At 38.8% G+C, this 14,149-nt stretch overlaps 2 protein-coding genes across 3 annotated transcripts; one reads left to right on the forward strand and one right to left on the reverse strand.

Moving 5' to 3' along the window:
* The first annotated feature begins 1,307 nt into the window (after window positions 1-1,307).
* Window positions 1,308-8,214, forward strand: LOC140381098 (saccharopine dehydrogenase-like oxidoreductase). Its single transcript, XM_072465122.1, has 12 exons — window positions 1,308-1,600; window positions 2,300-2,412; window positions 2,810-2,890; window positions 3,006-3,135; window positions 3,207-3,256; window positions 3,344-3,474; window positions 3,566-3,683; window positions 3,746-3,865; window positions 3,949-4,005; window positions 4,078-4,189; window positions 7,910-7,991; window positions 8,063-8,214. Exons 1-12 carry the CDS (start codon window positions 1,402-1,404, stop codon window positions 8,151-8,153), a joined length of 1,284 nt encoding a protein of 427 aa, XP_072321223.1. The 5' UTR covers window positions 1,308-1,401; the 3' UTR covers window positions 8,154-8,214.
* A 904-nt stretch (window positions 8,215-9,118) lies between these two features.
* Window positions 9,119-13,536, reverse strand: gcfc2 (GC-rich sequence DNA-binding factor 2). Of its 2 annotated transcripts, none has more exons than XM_072464756.1 (18): window positions 13,165-13,536; window positions 12,945-13,043; window positions 12,650-12,853; window positions 12,318-12,566; window positions 12,149-12,246; window positions 11,956-12,077; window positions 11,690-11,873; window positions 11,460-11,583; window positions 11,281-11,323; window positions 11,076-11,173; window positions 10,783-10,982; window positions 10,535-10,679; window positions 10,337-10,458; window positions 10,174-10,250; window positions 10,031-10,097; window positions 9,800-9,940; window positions 9,573-9,709; window positions 9,119-9,487 (listed from the first exon to the last, which is right to left on the reverse strand). In XM_072464756.1, exons 1-18 carry the CDS (start codon window positions 13,469-13,471, stop codon window positions 9,355-9,357), a joined length of 2,550 nt encoding a protein of 849 aa, XP_072320857.1. In that variant the 5' UTR covers window positions 13,472-13,536; the 3' UTR covers window positions 9,119-9,354. The 2 variants fall into 2 exon arrangements, with proteins under 2 accessions (XP_072320857.1, XP_072320856.1); XM_072464755.1 differs by having other exon boundaries at window positions 12,650-12,856.
* Window positions 13,537-14,149: the final 613 nt, after the last annotated feature.

Raw genomic sequence — 14,149 nt, forward strand, 5'->3', positions numbered from 1 at the left:
GAGATTATGCTCTAGTAACGTGCTACCATGGACTGACCTGAAGAAGGACCAACACAAACCCGTATGAGGTTTCGGCCAATCACAGAAGACGTTAGATTCTCACTGAGACAAAAGCGCGTGTTCTGCTTCTGTCATTCTGACTATTGTCTAAACACAGGCAATTGACAATTACAGGTTTTGACAAGAAACATTAGTTTCTCACTCTCTCATCCTTTTGAGACTATCTCAATGTGGTCATCTCACAGTTTCGGTTGAATGGGATGTGCCATAGGGCCCCTAGGGCCCCTAGGGCCCGTGGACCATGTGGATTAAGTACACAAACATGTGTGACAGGTGACATTATTTGGAGAGGTCATAACTTCTACATATAAACTTAAGAAAGGAGGTACTAAATAAGTACCCCTAAAATACACAGCTCAACAATTAATGCAGAATAGGTTTGCACATCAATTACCGGGTTTAATAATATTTAAGCGATGGGGCATCTAAAATGAATTAATTCAGTTAAAATGCAATGTTTTTTGTTGCAATATAGTGAGTTTTTGGGTCTTGTCATGATTATTATTCTATTTACCAAACATACTGTAGATGCATAAAATGATGTATGATACCAAATTTAACATTTATAGTAACAATAACAGTACTATTATTGTACAATAACAAGTTAATCAATGAATACGTTTTTGTCCACACATTATTATGGCAGTATGGACATACACATACATTGTTGGAGAGAACTCCGAATAGTGTGGACTGTAAGATGTTGGTTCAGGTGTGTAGCTGTCACTGCTCTGGAGTACCGGCCAGAGCACTACTAAAGGCCCGGATGGATATTCGGATAGGTGGAGACAATGAGGAGACACAGGGACTGGTTTGGGAGCTTTAGTGAACCTCACAGATTGTTGTTGTTTGTTTGTTTGTTTGTTGTTTTTTATGGGGGCTGGTATGGGGCCCATCTTCGTTAGACTTTAGACTTTATTCTTCTATTAATTCTAGATTATTTGAGCTCTTGATTAGAACATGACTACTGGACCCATAGTTACTATAGGTTACTATGGCAGAGTCCCTCTAGCGTCATGTATATATTATGTATTTCCTGTGAACATGGCCAATCAAAACTCGCGAAATTGCAACGTGCAAAGGCACAAATAAATAAATAAATTTATTTTAATGATCAGTTAAATAACAGTTTGACACGAAAACACACTCTCATAGCATACATTCATGTTTTGCTCGACAGTGGCCTCAGAGTGGCCCATTTGTGTGGTTTAGGATCGCTTTTAGCATCATGTAGCACGATAGGCTACGGAAGTGCTGTACATAAATAAGGTGAGGTTGCGGTACCGAGTCTCGTTCAGTCTGACAAGTGCGCAGACCGCTCTCCTCAAGACTCCTGTCATCATGCCTTCTGTCCAAACATCCCCAAATCGACCCTACCATCTGGTCATTTTTGGCGCCTCTGGGTTTACCGGACAGTTTGTGGTTGAAGAGGTGGCTCGGACTGCTTCTGAAGGTCCAAATGGGAGTTTAAAGTGGGCCGTGGCTGGAAGAAGCAAGCCAAAGCTGGAGAAGATACTGGAGCAAGCCGCCGGAGTCTTGAGTATGTGCATTTTATTTGATACAGTGACATTAGTGGTTTTTTGGTTAGTTTTTTTATTGTGAGGGATTTTAAAGGATATGTACGTTTCACACCCTGGATCACGTCTAAGCTGTTTGAGAGTTACGTTTGCCACTGATCTGGACTAACTGGTTGATAAGGTGCTTTTTTTTAGTGAGCTAATTCCAAAGTACAACAAGATAAACTAGTATGAAGTGGCGAAATGGGTAACTTACGCAAATTGTTTTATACAATGCAAGCTTTAGTTCGAACGCTATATATATATATAACGATTATTCGGAATAATTGTGATTAGTCGACTATTAAAATAATCATAATCTTTAACTGGGTTATACAATATCTAAAGAACATGACAAAACGCCATTTGTAACCAAAACGGCACTATTATTAAATCAATATCATCAAGAATTAACTCTGATTTTCATCAATAATGCTAATATTCTCAGTTTTTTTAAATGCTCAATGTAGGCTACAACAGAAATAATATTTGATTATTGTAAAACAAAATTAAAGTTTGAATTGAATTTTCGTAATGCTGAAATCCAGTGAGTTTGTGGGTCCTGATTTCCCCCTCTTTATATGTGTTACTAAACAGGGCAATTTCTGTGCATTTGCAATATTTCTTTTTCTGAAACATTATGTACAAATACCATGCATGCGTTTGTGTGTCCGTGTGCGCAGGTAAGCCTGAGCTCAGAACAGAAGTGGACATCATTGTTGCTGATGTTGGAGAGCCAGACTCTTTGGCAGCCATGTGCAAACAAGCAGTGATCGTGCTGAACTGTGTTGGACCTGTAAGTTGTCTGGATAAACAACTCTCTAAACTTTACCTCTCTAATCATCCTACATGCAACTCATGATCCATTTACTTAGTTTTCTCAAACAGAGATGACGTTCCACAATTTTTTTCATTAGCTGCTTGTCGCATAACACAACTGTCACTGACACAATGAAGGGTACAGACTTGCAGGGTACAATGCCTGTCATTGTACATTTATCCAGACTCCCTTAGCAGCTATTTCACTACTGGTGCTCTTCTTTATTGTCACACTTGACTGCTTGGTGGTCTTAAATCATAATTACTGATGTATATAAATGTAAATGATCAATATTTTGTTTTGAATAAGTAATCTTGTCACTTGTTTTGTTACTGTTGTTAATTTTCATCTTTTATTTATTTTTTGTTCATAGTACAGGTTTTATGGTGAGCCAGTGGTTAAGGCCAGTGTGGAGAATGGAGCGCATCATATTGACTTGTGTGGAGAGCCTCAGGTATGACGTGAGGCTATTCTAATATCAAATACTAACACAACATCCCTCTTGTTACTCGTTATTAAACTAAAAACCTTTTACTGAAAGTTTTAAAACAATTGTTTTTCTTCCTTAGTTTTTGGAGGGAATGCAGCTCAATTATGACAGTCCAGCAGCAGAAAAAAATGTTTACATAATAGGAAGCTGCGGATTTGACTCCATACCTGCAGATATGGGAGTCCTCTTCACTAGGGGGCAATTTAAAGGTATCACTATAATATTTCCTGTATTTTGTAAAGGCTATATGTTTTTACAATGACAATATTATTTCAAACAGGCACTTTGACAGCTGTAGAAAGCTTTCTCACTGTCAATATGGGACTTGAAGTAAGTAATTACTTGTGTTTTTAACTTCCTACTTATAGGTACAAATCGACTCTTTAGTTGTCTGTATTGAATATGTTTTATTTCCAGGGCGGTTGTATCCATGACGGCACATGGCAGTCGGCTGTTTATGGATTTGCAGATGGCCCAAAGCTTCAGAGCCTTCGGAAGAAGTTCAATCATAAACCCCTTCCAGTTGTTGGCTCAAAACTCAAACGCAGGTTAATATTTGCATTTAGTGATTTTGACCTTAAACTTGGAAAATAAGTAGTTTGTTAACAATTTTCATTTCGGTTTTGTTGCACATTTTAGGGGCTCATTGTTCTACAGTAATGAGATTCAGCAATACACTGTTCCATTTATGGGCTCTGATCCTTCTGTTGTGAAGAGAACACAGCGTTTCCTTGTGGAACATGACGAGGCCTCACCAGTAAGTACTAAATACTTTGTTAAGTTTCACTATATGTATAAATGACACATCTTGTTTCCTAGGTCCAATACGGAGCTTATGCAGGTGTTGGAGGTTTGAGTAATGTCATGAAGATGATGTTTGCTGGCATCTTCTTCTGGTTCCTGGTAAAGTTCAGTTTTGGACGCAATCTCCTCATCAAGGTTATGTATACACCATTCAGTTTTTAGATTTTCGATGTATTTATTTTACAGGGGCTAAATGTTCTGCTCTCTTCACACTGTAGTATCCCGAATTCTTCACCTGTGGAGTATTTTCTACGGCGGGGCCAACTAGAAAGCAGGTATACACGCCTGAATGAATTATGATGATTAAATATTACAATATATTCTCAGTATCTGTGCATGTTTCTTAGATGGAGGGCTCGTCCTTCCAGATGGCTTTCTATGGCGAGGGTTACACTGATGGACAGGACGCTTCTCATGGAAAACCAAACAGCAAGATCCGTGCTGTTGTTCAGGGTCCTGGTATGTGCAAGTGCTTTTGTGTCTTTTGACAACTACATAAAGTGCATATGACAGGTTGGACTACACCATACACTAAACCAGATTTTAAATAATTATACTGAAGATATTGCTGAAGATTGTCTCTAGTTCGGGCATTTTGGTGAAGTTGATCATCTTACTCCCTTGTTAGGCTTGAAGTAGATATGAAATAGGTAAGGTATGCGTGGGTAGTATGGAGGTAATTCCTCTAAACCACATTGTCAACCAGGGCCAAAATACATCTACATTACAAAATAGTTACTTGTCACTCATTGATGGCATACGTAGAGGTAATTCCATTGGCCGGTTGCTAGAAGCCAGTTACTGGAAAAAAAAATTGGGTTTAGTTCAAAGTCAATCGCTACAGTAACAGGCTTCACACGGCTCCTGCTCTGGACCAGGGTCAGATCTGGTTTAGTTAAAAGAATAACAACATGGAACTATAGTTCAAATAATTTATTTATTAAAGATCTTCGTCAAATAATGTAATAATAATGTGCACTCTACATGTGTCATACATTTGAATCTCATTTATTTACCCATTCATGCTATTGAAATAATTCATAATAACACCTACTATTTTCTTTTCAATAACCTCCTTTACCCGAGATGGCTCCGCCCGCCTGACTCCTATTGGCTGAGTGGTGCCAGTCTCTGCCTGAGCTGTGCAGCAGCATCAGTGGCTCTGGGTTTCATTCACTCGGAGTCGACAGACTTTTATACTGAGCTTCAAGCATCACAAGAACCTAAAGCTATTCACGTTACATTGGCTTTGTTTTGTCAAGTCGGCGGCTTGTTTCATAAAACTCATTTACTTTCCAGGCTGGACTCAAATGGGCATGTGTGACTTAATTTGTTGTCATTTGGGTTTCATTAAGCTCACTCAGTTGCTATAGCAACTTGGACTGGTCTGGAGCAGACTTTAAACTTGGTTTGAACTTGCCCTTTTAGTAAATTTTTCAAGAGAAATTATTATACCAAAACATGAACATTTCACAGATCCAGTCACATTTGGGCAAATAAATCTGCTTTGACCGGCAGTGTGAACAGGGCCCAAGCCTTCAGGGGGCCCTAAGCGAAAACATTTTTGGGGGCCCCTCACCACGTCATCAGAATCAGTTTTATTACCATTGTCAGTAAACAATTCACATATGGGAACTTTCTTCAACGCAAACAAAGCGCACCAAAACTCCAGGGCATCTGTTTGACAGTTAGTTTATTCTCAAAACCTCACAAGCTCAAATATTGATAACTTAAATCCCACAATGCAACTTGGTATTCCGCTGACATCACCTCTACTCCCTGTACAAATAACACACCTCCCAGATATGTTTTTGGGCGTATTTGTGGGCATTAAGGGTCTACAGCCACATTAGCAGGACAGGGGGGTCTGGGGGCTCTCCCCCAGAAATTTTCAGACCTTTTTTGGGTCTTCTGCTGCATTTTAATGTGGTCCAGCCGGCTAAAGTAAGAGTAAAATGTCGAGGTTGTAATGCTATAAAATGATGATGTGATGAAACTGTGCCAGGAGAAAATGATTAAAGCCAGTTATTAATACATTAGTGTACTTAATTACTAAATCCAATATTGGCTATGAAAAATAATTATAGTCAAATTGATTCATTTTAACTGAAAATGTAAAAGTAATAGTTATCCTTACTAATTTATCTTTTACAGCCCCCAACTGTTCCTTCTTGCCAAAGTGACAAAACAAGTTATATTAAATTAAACAAATGGCATAAGCGTTGCTTGATTAACAATTAACACTGATAAAACTACACAGTGCAAAAATGTTATTCCCAGAGAATGAACAGAACTAGAAGTGAAGGTCCAAACCTAGCTATAGTGAAGAGACTGCGTTTCTGCAGCTTTGCCACTTTTGTATAAAAATATATAGTATTATTCTATAACAGACGTAATCATAATATGTCTGGTTATTTTTCACTATCAATTTGTTATAAATTAGTAATAATAAAATAATAAATAGTCTAATGATGCTTTTTAAATAAATTTTAATTGTTTTGTTGCTCTATTAAAAGTGAATTACAATATAAATGTTCTGATCAGAACATCACACACTGGACTCCTGCATGAAACAATGCTGCGATGTGATTGGCTGATGGACCTTACGTGCATAAACCTTTACATTCCTCTCATTGCACTTTAAGAAGTCAAAGTAAAACAGACATCACGAGTCACGATTGATCTCACACATGGTGATATGAGAGAGAGGGACGCAAACTCAAACCGCTCATCTCTGACTGAGGCTGCACAGGGGCCCGGGACAGGGGCCCGGGACAGGGGCCGCACACTGTTCACTCCAAAGTCTCACGTCAGAGGTTCTGGACGAGACGGCGCTCGTCCGGACCGGATCTCCGCCTCTTAGTGACCCGGGGCATAGACGCCCCTCACCGGCCTCACCTGCAGCTAACACTACGGGGCTGGTGTAAATGTTAAGCTTATTATCTTTCATTCACACACATTGTGTGCGGGGCAGAGCTCTCGTCGCCTCCAGCCTGATCGAACTAACGTGACAGACTCGTGTTGTTTCAAACAGCAGCATTAACCGTCTCTTTGTAAGAGAAGTTCAATACCTGGAGAGTGTTGTTGAGTTTGCAGTTTCTTTACATCGTCAAGAAGTTTCTTCTTTCGTTTTTCGGCATCGGGGGGATATATTCCTCTGGACATGAGGACCACGCAGGGACCACGTTGTGTTGTGTTTATGTTTTGCTCTCGTTCTGATCGCGCACAATGAAGTTGCCCAATCAGCGCAGGTTTGGTGTCTTGGTTGCCAGATTGTCATTACAAATAAATGCGGTTTGTGCGTTATATGTTACCGCTGTGTGCGCTGCCGCGCCAGCAGCGCTACTACACTAGTTGCGCACGCTGCGCTTGCACTTCGCATAAGACGGGTTGCCAGATTGGGGGCCCTATTAACGCCTCGGGGCCTTACGCGGCTGCTTAGTTCGCTTATAGACTGGGCCGGCCCTGAGTGTGAACGTAGACCTAAGTCTTAAAGGCGCAATGGACGATTTTTCGGCGATTTGAGAACGCAGGCGAAAGTGCGCATGCGCACTCCCCCGCGGGCTGATACAACACACGTGCGTTTGTTTATTAGCGCAACGGAGCGCATCACATCTCTCGTCTCCCGTAGATTTCCGTCCACTTCTGCGTCAGCTCGAACTGTCTTTCTCCGTCTTCATTTTGCCCCGTACACTGAGGGAACTATATTATGATAGATCCATGCGCTTAGGCACGTGGAAACGTGGGGACGAACCCTACGCGGCTGCAGGTGAGCGATAAGTGCATTTTATGATTGATACGTGGCAGGACAAATGATTTATCCACGCCACGTGGAAATATGATTAAAAAAAAATGCTGAAAAAAATCGTCCATTCCACCTTTTAAGTACACACAAGCTGTTATTTGATGACTAAAATACTTTATTCTAAAATAAATATTTAAATGTTCCTTGTGTCTAAATTGTCCCTATATTTTGGACAGTTGTGTATTTATGACATGGATTGAAGGATATATTTTTTGAACTCTGCGCTGTAATTTCTTCCTGTAATTTTAGAGGTTTTGTTTTCAACTTTTCTTCACTTGATAAAACTCTGTTAACTAAACAAAGAAAATCTGTCATTTGCCTTTAACTGATTCATTGGTTCAACTACAGCTTATTAAATGTATCTTCTACTGCAGAATGTGGGTATGTGACCACGCCCATTGTCATGGTCCAGGCTGCGCTCACCATCCTCAATGAAGCTCCTGCTTTGCCCAAGAAGTAAGTCATTATTATAGCCTTATCCAATTAGTTATCTTGGTAACGTATTCTAACCTTTTTCTTATTTTTAGGGGAGGAGTGTACACCCCAGGAGCCGCCTTTGCAAAAACCACACTGCTTGACCGGCTAAACAAACATGGGATTCAGTTTTCTGTTCTCTAAATTGCCTCCCATTTATCGTATCAACATTGAGCACTCACTATAATAAATGCACCAAGCTTCAGTTTGTCTTGATCTTTGGTAAATTAATCCTGTCGGTCCTTTTCAGTAATAACTCCAGTGGTTGGTTGTAATACTTGCTTTACATTCTCCATTCCAGTAGTCATGCATGTTTGGTTTTCTAGCCCAATGTTTAAACCGTTCGGAATACCAAATATTAAACTTGTTTGCTTGAATATAGCGTGTAGAAACCAGTACAGCTCTAAATCTAAATGTTGTATGTAAACAGTGTTTGTTTTATTTTTGTATGGAATAAAACTATGGTATGATACAACTCTGATACAAAAACTCTGCTTTATTTTTTTTACATTTTGAGTCTTGACGTAGTTCGTCGATACAATGTGACCGTTTTACTCGTTTCAGCCTGAAAAGTGTCATACAATTGTCACCATAAAAATATATACAATTACCACAAAATAATCGTACAAATACAGTTCGACATGTTTAAAATCCTCTTTATATTATACCAACAACAAAAAACTCTTTTACGGCACACAAACTGGTGCAATAAAAATAATCTGGAGCTCAGTCAATTTGAAAATTACTGCAGTTCCAAAGTACATTTCCCATGCATTTTCACCATAGACACAGGATATTCAGAGTTTAAAGGCGACTAGGGATGTCACAATCACATTTGTGAGAAAACACGAGTTAACGATTATTCACAATCACTGATGTGACCAAACAGTAACATCTTTCACATTCTTCCCGCTGTCTTACATTTTGTTTTGTTCAATTTTGTAAAAAGGAAAAGTAATGTGACAAACTGCCAGATGAAAGAGTACTTTATATTTTGATTTATTTTTGCAATATATATTTAAAAAATATTTTGCTTCTCAAATTGTGCCGATTTTTTAGTTCTTACAAGTATATTATCACTTAAATAATCACGATTGATTAGTCAAATAATGTCATCCTTAGGCATGAAAGAGGCAGAGTCGTGGTAACTAATGTCCAGAATGCTATCGTTTTCTGTCCCAAAAACACATTTAAAACAATTCAGCTAAAGGTTTTAAAGGTTTATTAGGTTTCTTGTAGTTATTAGTTACCACAGAGGATTTTCTGAAAGTCTACGTGGATAATTAATGGGAAATGCACATCCAGAACCAAGTGTTGGGCAGTCACTGTGTTTAAGTACTGTAATTCATTCTGTATCCTGATTTAAAAGCTGATGAGTATAGATGGCGTCCTCATAGTGATATTTCTCAGCTATTTCCATTATAGAGTCACTGCACCTGATGCGACTTAAAATCTTCAGAACTTCAACCACGGTGGATCTAAAAGACAAAAAAACGGAAACAAATAAACAAACAGAAAGCAGACATTATCAAACGTTTCACTTTTTCATAAGAGATGCTTTACTTTGTACTTGGTTCCTTTGGAGATTGTCGTTTACAAACAGAATGAGCCATCTGAACCAAATAGTTTCTGAAAGACTGAAGCTGAGGTAAACAAGCATTTTCTCCCGCGCACCAAGAGGACGGCAGGCTTTCTACGATCTGTGAAAGAGCATGATTGTCATTTAGCACAACAAACGTGTAGACGATGCATCGATTCACACACTAAAACAATGCAATGCTTTAAAATACCTTTTTGCACGCTTGAAGTGGGGTCCCAGTAGAGTTCATTAAGGAGATCATAATGTATCGAGTGAGAAGTTTGTCCAACATCAGTTCCTTCAACACAAGTTCGGGAAGAACCAAATCCCACTTTCCCATGACACAAAGAAGCTAATCATGTCAGAAGCAAATAAACAGTGTAATTAACAAACATAAAGAGGAACTGACGGTTAAATACTGGTGTGGTATTTGAGGTTTTACTTTTATTGCAGTCCAGAATTGCTGTTCTCTGAAGTGGCTTTGTGGAGAAGACAAATCCTCCAAGAATCTTTATTTAGATGGACAATTTGAAAGGTAAAAATATGTCGTTGCATTAGATAAGGTTCATTTGTCAGTAACAATACCTTTTTGGATAGATTGGAATAAAGATGTCTTCATCAACACAGGCTCTGAGTCGACTGGCCACAGCATCTATGAATGTCTGTATAAAACATAAAACATATTAAAGCTGCATGTTTGATTATAAATTCTGTGAGATAAACATAAGTAAATAGTTTATGGATCCACCTTGACTGGTTTACTTAGCTCTCCTTCAAAGATGGAATAGTCGTCCCTCAGTCTATGACATAAATCAGCCAAACAAACAGTTTGATGCAGCGACATTGGATCCCACACCATCTCAACATAAGCTGAAAATATATTTGAAAATGTGTAAAGCTTTAAACACTAGATGTACCACATGGAGAGTTTGGGGCTCAGTAATACCTGTTAGTTTGGGAAATAGTGTTTTCTCTATAACATTTGTCACAGTCCGTCTGTCTGTGTGCTCCAGCTCTTCGTGACCGTGTCCATGGCAGAAAGTCTCCAATGCAGTGAACCACGGCATGTTTTCAAAGTCCTGACTTGTTTCCTGAGAAACACAAACAGAACAGCCAGTCAAATACCACATGTTTTTGTGCATGTAAACGTAGTGAATACTGTAACTTGAGCCGATCCACTTTTGCAGAAATTACCTTTAAAGGATTCCAGGGCAGGAGCTGATGTCGTATAATGGGGGGCAGTAACTTGGGTAGACACAGAGAGATGTAAGCATTGTGGTATGAATCTGAGTAGGATCGTCTCCATTCCTCAAACCGGGACAAGATCTTCTTCACGTCATAGAAATCATCTTTCACGTCAGAAAACACAGCCTTGGATCGCAATAGAATGTCCTCTGAAGAAGATAGTATTTATATAGAGAATGCATCATTTCACAACTACATAATAAGGTAATTAACACCCATAATAATAATATATTATTTTATACCTATTTTTTTTTGACACTGCTCCTCTTCTTCAGGGGAAGGCTTTGTGTCTTCAGGTACATGAAAGTCTTCTTTAATCTTTACAGCAGGAACCGGGTCACTAAAAGTGTTCAAATATCATCTATTTACATGATTTTTCTTCCAAAAGATTATTTTTGAAAAGTTAGGAAAAAAAAAAATATAAATATAGACACAGCTGGCTCTTACCTCAGAATCACTTTTCCATTTGTGGTGTGTTCATCTGTTTTATCTAAACGTAAAGTAAATATGTCAGCGTTGATATATTTATGTGAAACACAAATAAATATTGTCCCAGTGGAAGCCGGGTATACAGACACAGGGTTGAAATTATGTATTTTCAGGGATAAAACAGAAAAGTAATTTACAGCTCAGCTGTTGTAGATGTTCGGCTTGCTCCTTGACCTCCTGTCGTCTCCGTGACAACAATGTCTCCAGTTGTTCGGACAGCAGAATGTGCAGCTCCAGCTCCAAAGAGTTGATCTCAACAATCTGGAATTAAAGAGATGTTTTTTGGTATGTGTGGGTTTTATTCTAAATCAAAAAAATGTGTGTTTTGTGCAACATAATTTAACTTGTATACATTTTGATTCCTTACTTTTTCACGTAGACATTCCACAAGATTGTGTGCAAACACAGTCATGTCTCTATAATACTTCAGCTCAAGCTCCAACATACTTTCTTCTAGAGTTTCAGCAGAGCATCTTGCATTTTCAAGATCTCCTTCCATTCGCCGAAACTCGGCCTGGCGAGCTCTGTACACCTCTTTCAAAGAGTCCAGTCTACAAATATTAAATAGCATTGAGTCACAGTGAAACCAGTCGTATTTGATCAAATACAATCTGTACAAAAATATATACTGACTTTACAGTGAGTCTCTTCTTAATCATTGACACAGAGACCTCAGGAAGAGCTGGGATCTTCTTGTGCCTTTGCCGTCCAGGCCTGGTGCCACTGTAGCTACTCGATTCGCTCCCTGAAGGGCTCTGATGGATAAGTACATTAGTCGAGTAATACAATTAAATACTGAGAATAAAAAAACAGGACAATTATTTACCCGTTCCCCTGGTCGCCTTTTTAAACCTTTTCCAATTTGTATTTCCTCCCAGAGCTCCTGCTCCTCATCAGTCCCAGACAAACTGTCATCACCATCTCCTACAAACAAAAAACAGTGTATTATTTATCTAAAGACCAAACAAACACAGTGAATTTGTGGTCATCTGTACCCATTTTCTCTGCTATTCTCTCTCTGACACTTTTGGGTTGAGGAGCAAACTCAATTCTTCTCTCGTGGTCATCAGGCTCATCACTGTCATCTTCGACTTGCTCTTCTTCGTCCTTGGTGCTAAAGCGCTCGGGAGTGCTAGCAGCCGAACTATAACCGCCTTTGTCCAAGGCAATATACTCTTTTTGGGACAAATTGGCACGCCGCCGTCTCTTTGCTGCCAAGATTTGTTTGGCAGAAGGAAAAATAACTGGAAAATAAAAATAAATCAAATTACAAAAAATTAAAAGTGCATATATAAAGAATATTGAACAGTTAAATTACTTTGAATACCTTGTTTTGGTGCAGTTCTGTGGCTGGATCCTGAACTCAACTGTGGAGACAAGGAACCTGGTTTGGCGTCACTTTCATCATCAGCGCTGCTTTCACTGCCCGACATTGGATTGTCAACATTGTCATCACTGTCATCACTGTCAGGGTTTGAGGAAGACTCGTCGCCTGAATCTTCTTCCTTTAAAGAGGCTGCTGCGTTGGTTGCTGCTGAAAATAATGTTTGTGTTAAAAAAAATAAAAAAAAAATCACACTGAAATAATAATAATACATTTGACAGACATAATTCAAACTTACCAGATGTCTGTGAAGTCTTGGCCGATGATGACTCCTTCCGGGGTTGAAACAGCACTGCTTTATCTATTGATTTTTTCAACTTAAAATCCGCCTCTCCACCTGGACGCCAAAGTTAAATTACACATATGTATTTAATATCGTGAAGACCACATACATTCTTATCAGGATACGTGGAAATGAAGATGTAAAAAGTGACTTTTATAAGATCCAAAATAATTACCATCATAGGAAAAGCTGAGAACGGTGTTTGTTTTGCTTTTGCCTGCATGATTCGGTTTTCTCGCTGTGAGCTCCGATCCCTCATCTTCATCAGCTTCAGCTTCACTACTGTCCGACTTTGAACGAGGCGCTTCCCGTTTGGAGCTGCAGGAGATACCGCGGTTTTGGGCTAGTTGCTGTGGCCTATTCACTGCAACTGCGCTCTTATCGTTGTCATTATCTTCCCCAATGTTTCTCTCGTGTTCGTCTTCATCACTGGAACCGTCTTTTCTCTGTCGAAAGTTTCGTCGAGGCTTTTTATTAAACATTTCGTTTTAACAACGACAAGCCAAGAAACTAGCGCTGGATAAAAATAAAGTACTTTACGTCACAACAAAAAGTGATCGCTACTGTCGCAAAACATGACCCTTCAATACATGACAAACAAAGCTAGAAGACCAGATCACTATGGCAACCTTCACTTTCAGGCTCGACAGTGAAACTGCTACTCCAGAATTTCTGGGTTTCAGAGTTATGAAAATCTTGCACTGGTCCATTAGCAATTAACAATTCAAACATAAAATATGATCAGCAGTCCCCAAATGTCACATGTACAACTCCATACATTGATTTGACATCCAAACATATTGTAATTATGCTTTAAATATAGACCAATGATTAATAAAGGTTAAATTTGATTTGCATAATTCAGTGAAAACAAAACAGAAACGGTTGGACTTCAAAACGACCATTTTTTAAATCAGTGACATTTCTGGCTCTACATTAATTTCTATTTGGCTCTTCTTGCAGTCACAAGATGGCCGCCGCAACAACTCTCTCTCTCTCTCCAAAATCCCTCTAGCTTTATTTAAAATATCATTATTGCAATGGATTTTTGACAATGTAGTTGTTAGATAATCGAGAGATACATTTAGAAAACATAAAAGAATAAATCATCTTTTTTTTTTTTTTTTTACACAATATGGTGAATCAAAAGAAATATATGC

Source organism: Eucyclogobius newberryi, unplaced genomic scaffold (genome assembly GCF_026437365.1).
Source record: "Eucyclogobius newberryi isolate DKJ021-1_F unplaced genomic scaffold, fEucNew1.0.hap1 SCAF_5, whole genome shotgun sequence".
Classification (NCBI taxonomy): domain Eukaryota; kingdom Metazoa; phylum Chordata; class Actinopteri; order Gobiiformes; family Gobiidae; genus Eucyclogobius; species Eucyclogobius newberryi.

What these genes read in the sequence shown, in the direction of transcription:
- LOC140381098 (XM_072465122.1), top strand. Translation starts at nt 1,402, where the DNA reads ATGCCTTCTGTCCAAACATCCCCAAATCGACCCTACCATCTGGTCATT. An exon ending in CACTAGGGGGCAATTTAAAG is followed by an intron (nt 3,136 to 3,206) that starts GTATCACTATAA and finishes TATTTCAAACAG; the next exon opens with GCACTTTGACAGCTGTAGAA. An exon ending in GCTCCTGCTTTGCCCAAGAA is followed by an intron (nt 7,992 to 8,062) that starts GTAAGTCATTAT and finishes TCTTATTTTTAG; the next exon opens with GGGAGGAGTGTACACCCCAG.
- gcfc2 (XM_072464755.1), bottom strand. Translation starts at nt 13,471, where the DNA reads ATGTTTAATAAAAAGCCTCGACGAAACTTTCGACAGAGAAAAGACGGT. An exon ending in AATTCTGGACTGCAATAAAA is followed by an intron (nt 9,941 to 10,030) that starts GTAAAACCTCAA and finishes TGACATGATTAG; the next exon opens with CTTCTTTGTGTCATGGGAAA. An exon ending in CCAAAGGAACCAAGTACAAA is followed by an intron (nt 9,488 to 9,572) that starts GTAAAGCATCTC and finishes TTTGTCTTTTAG; the next exon opens with ATCCACCGTGGTTGAAGTTC.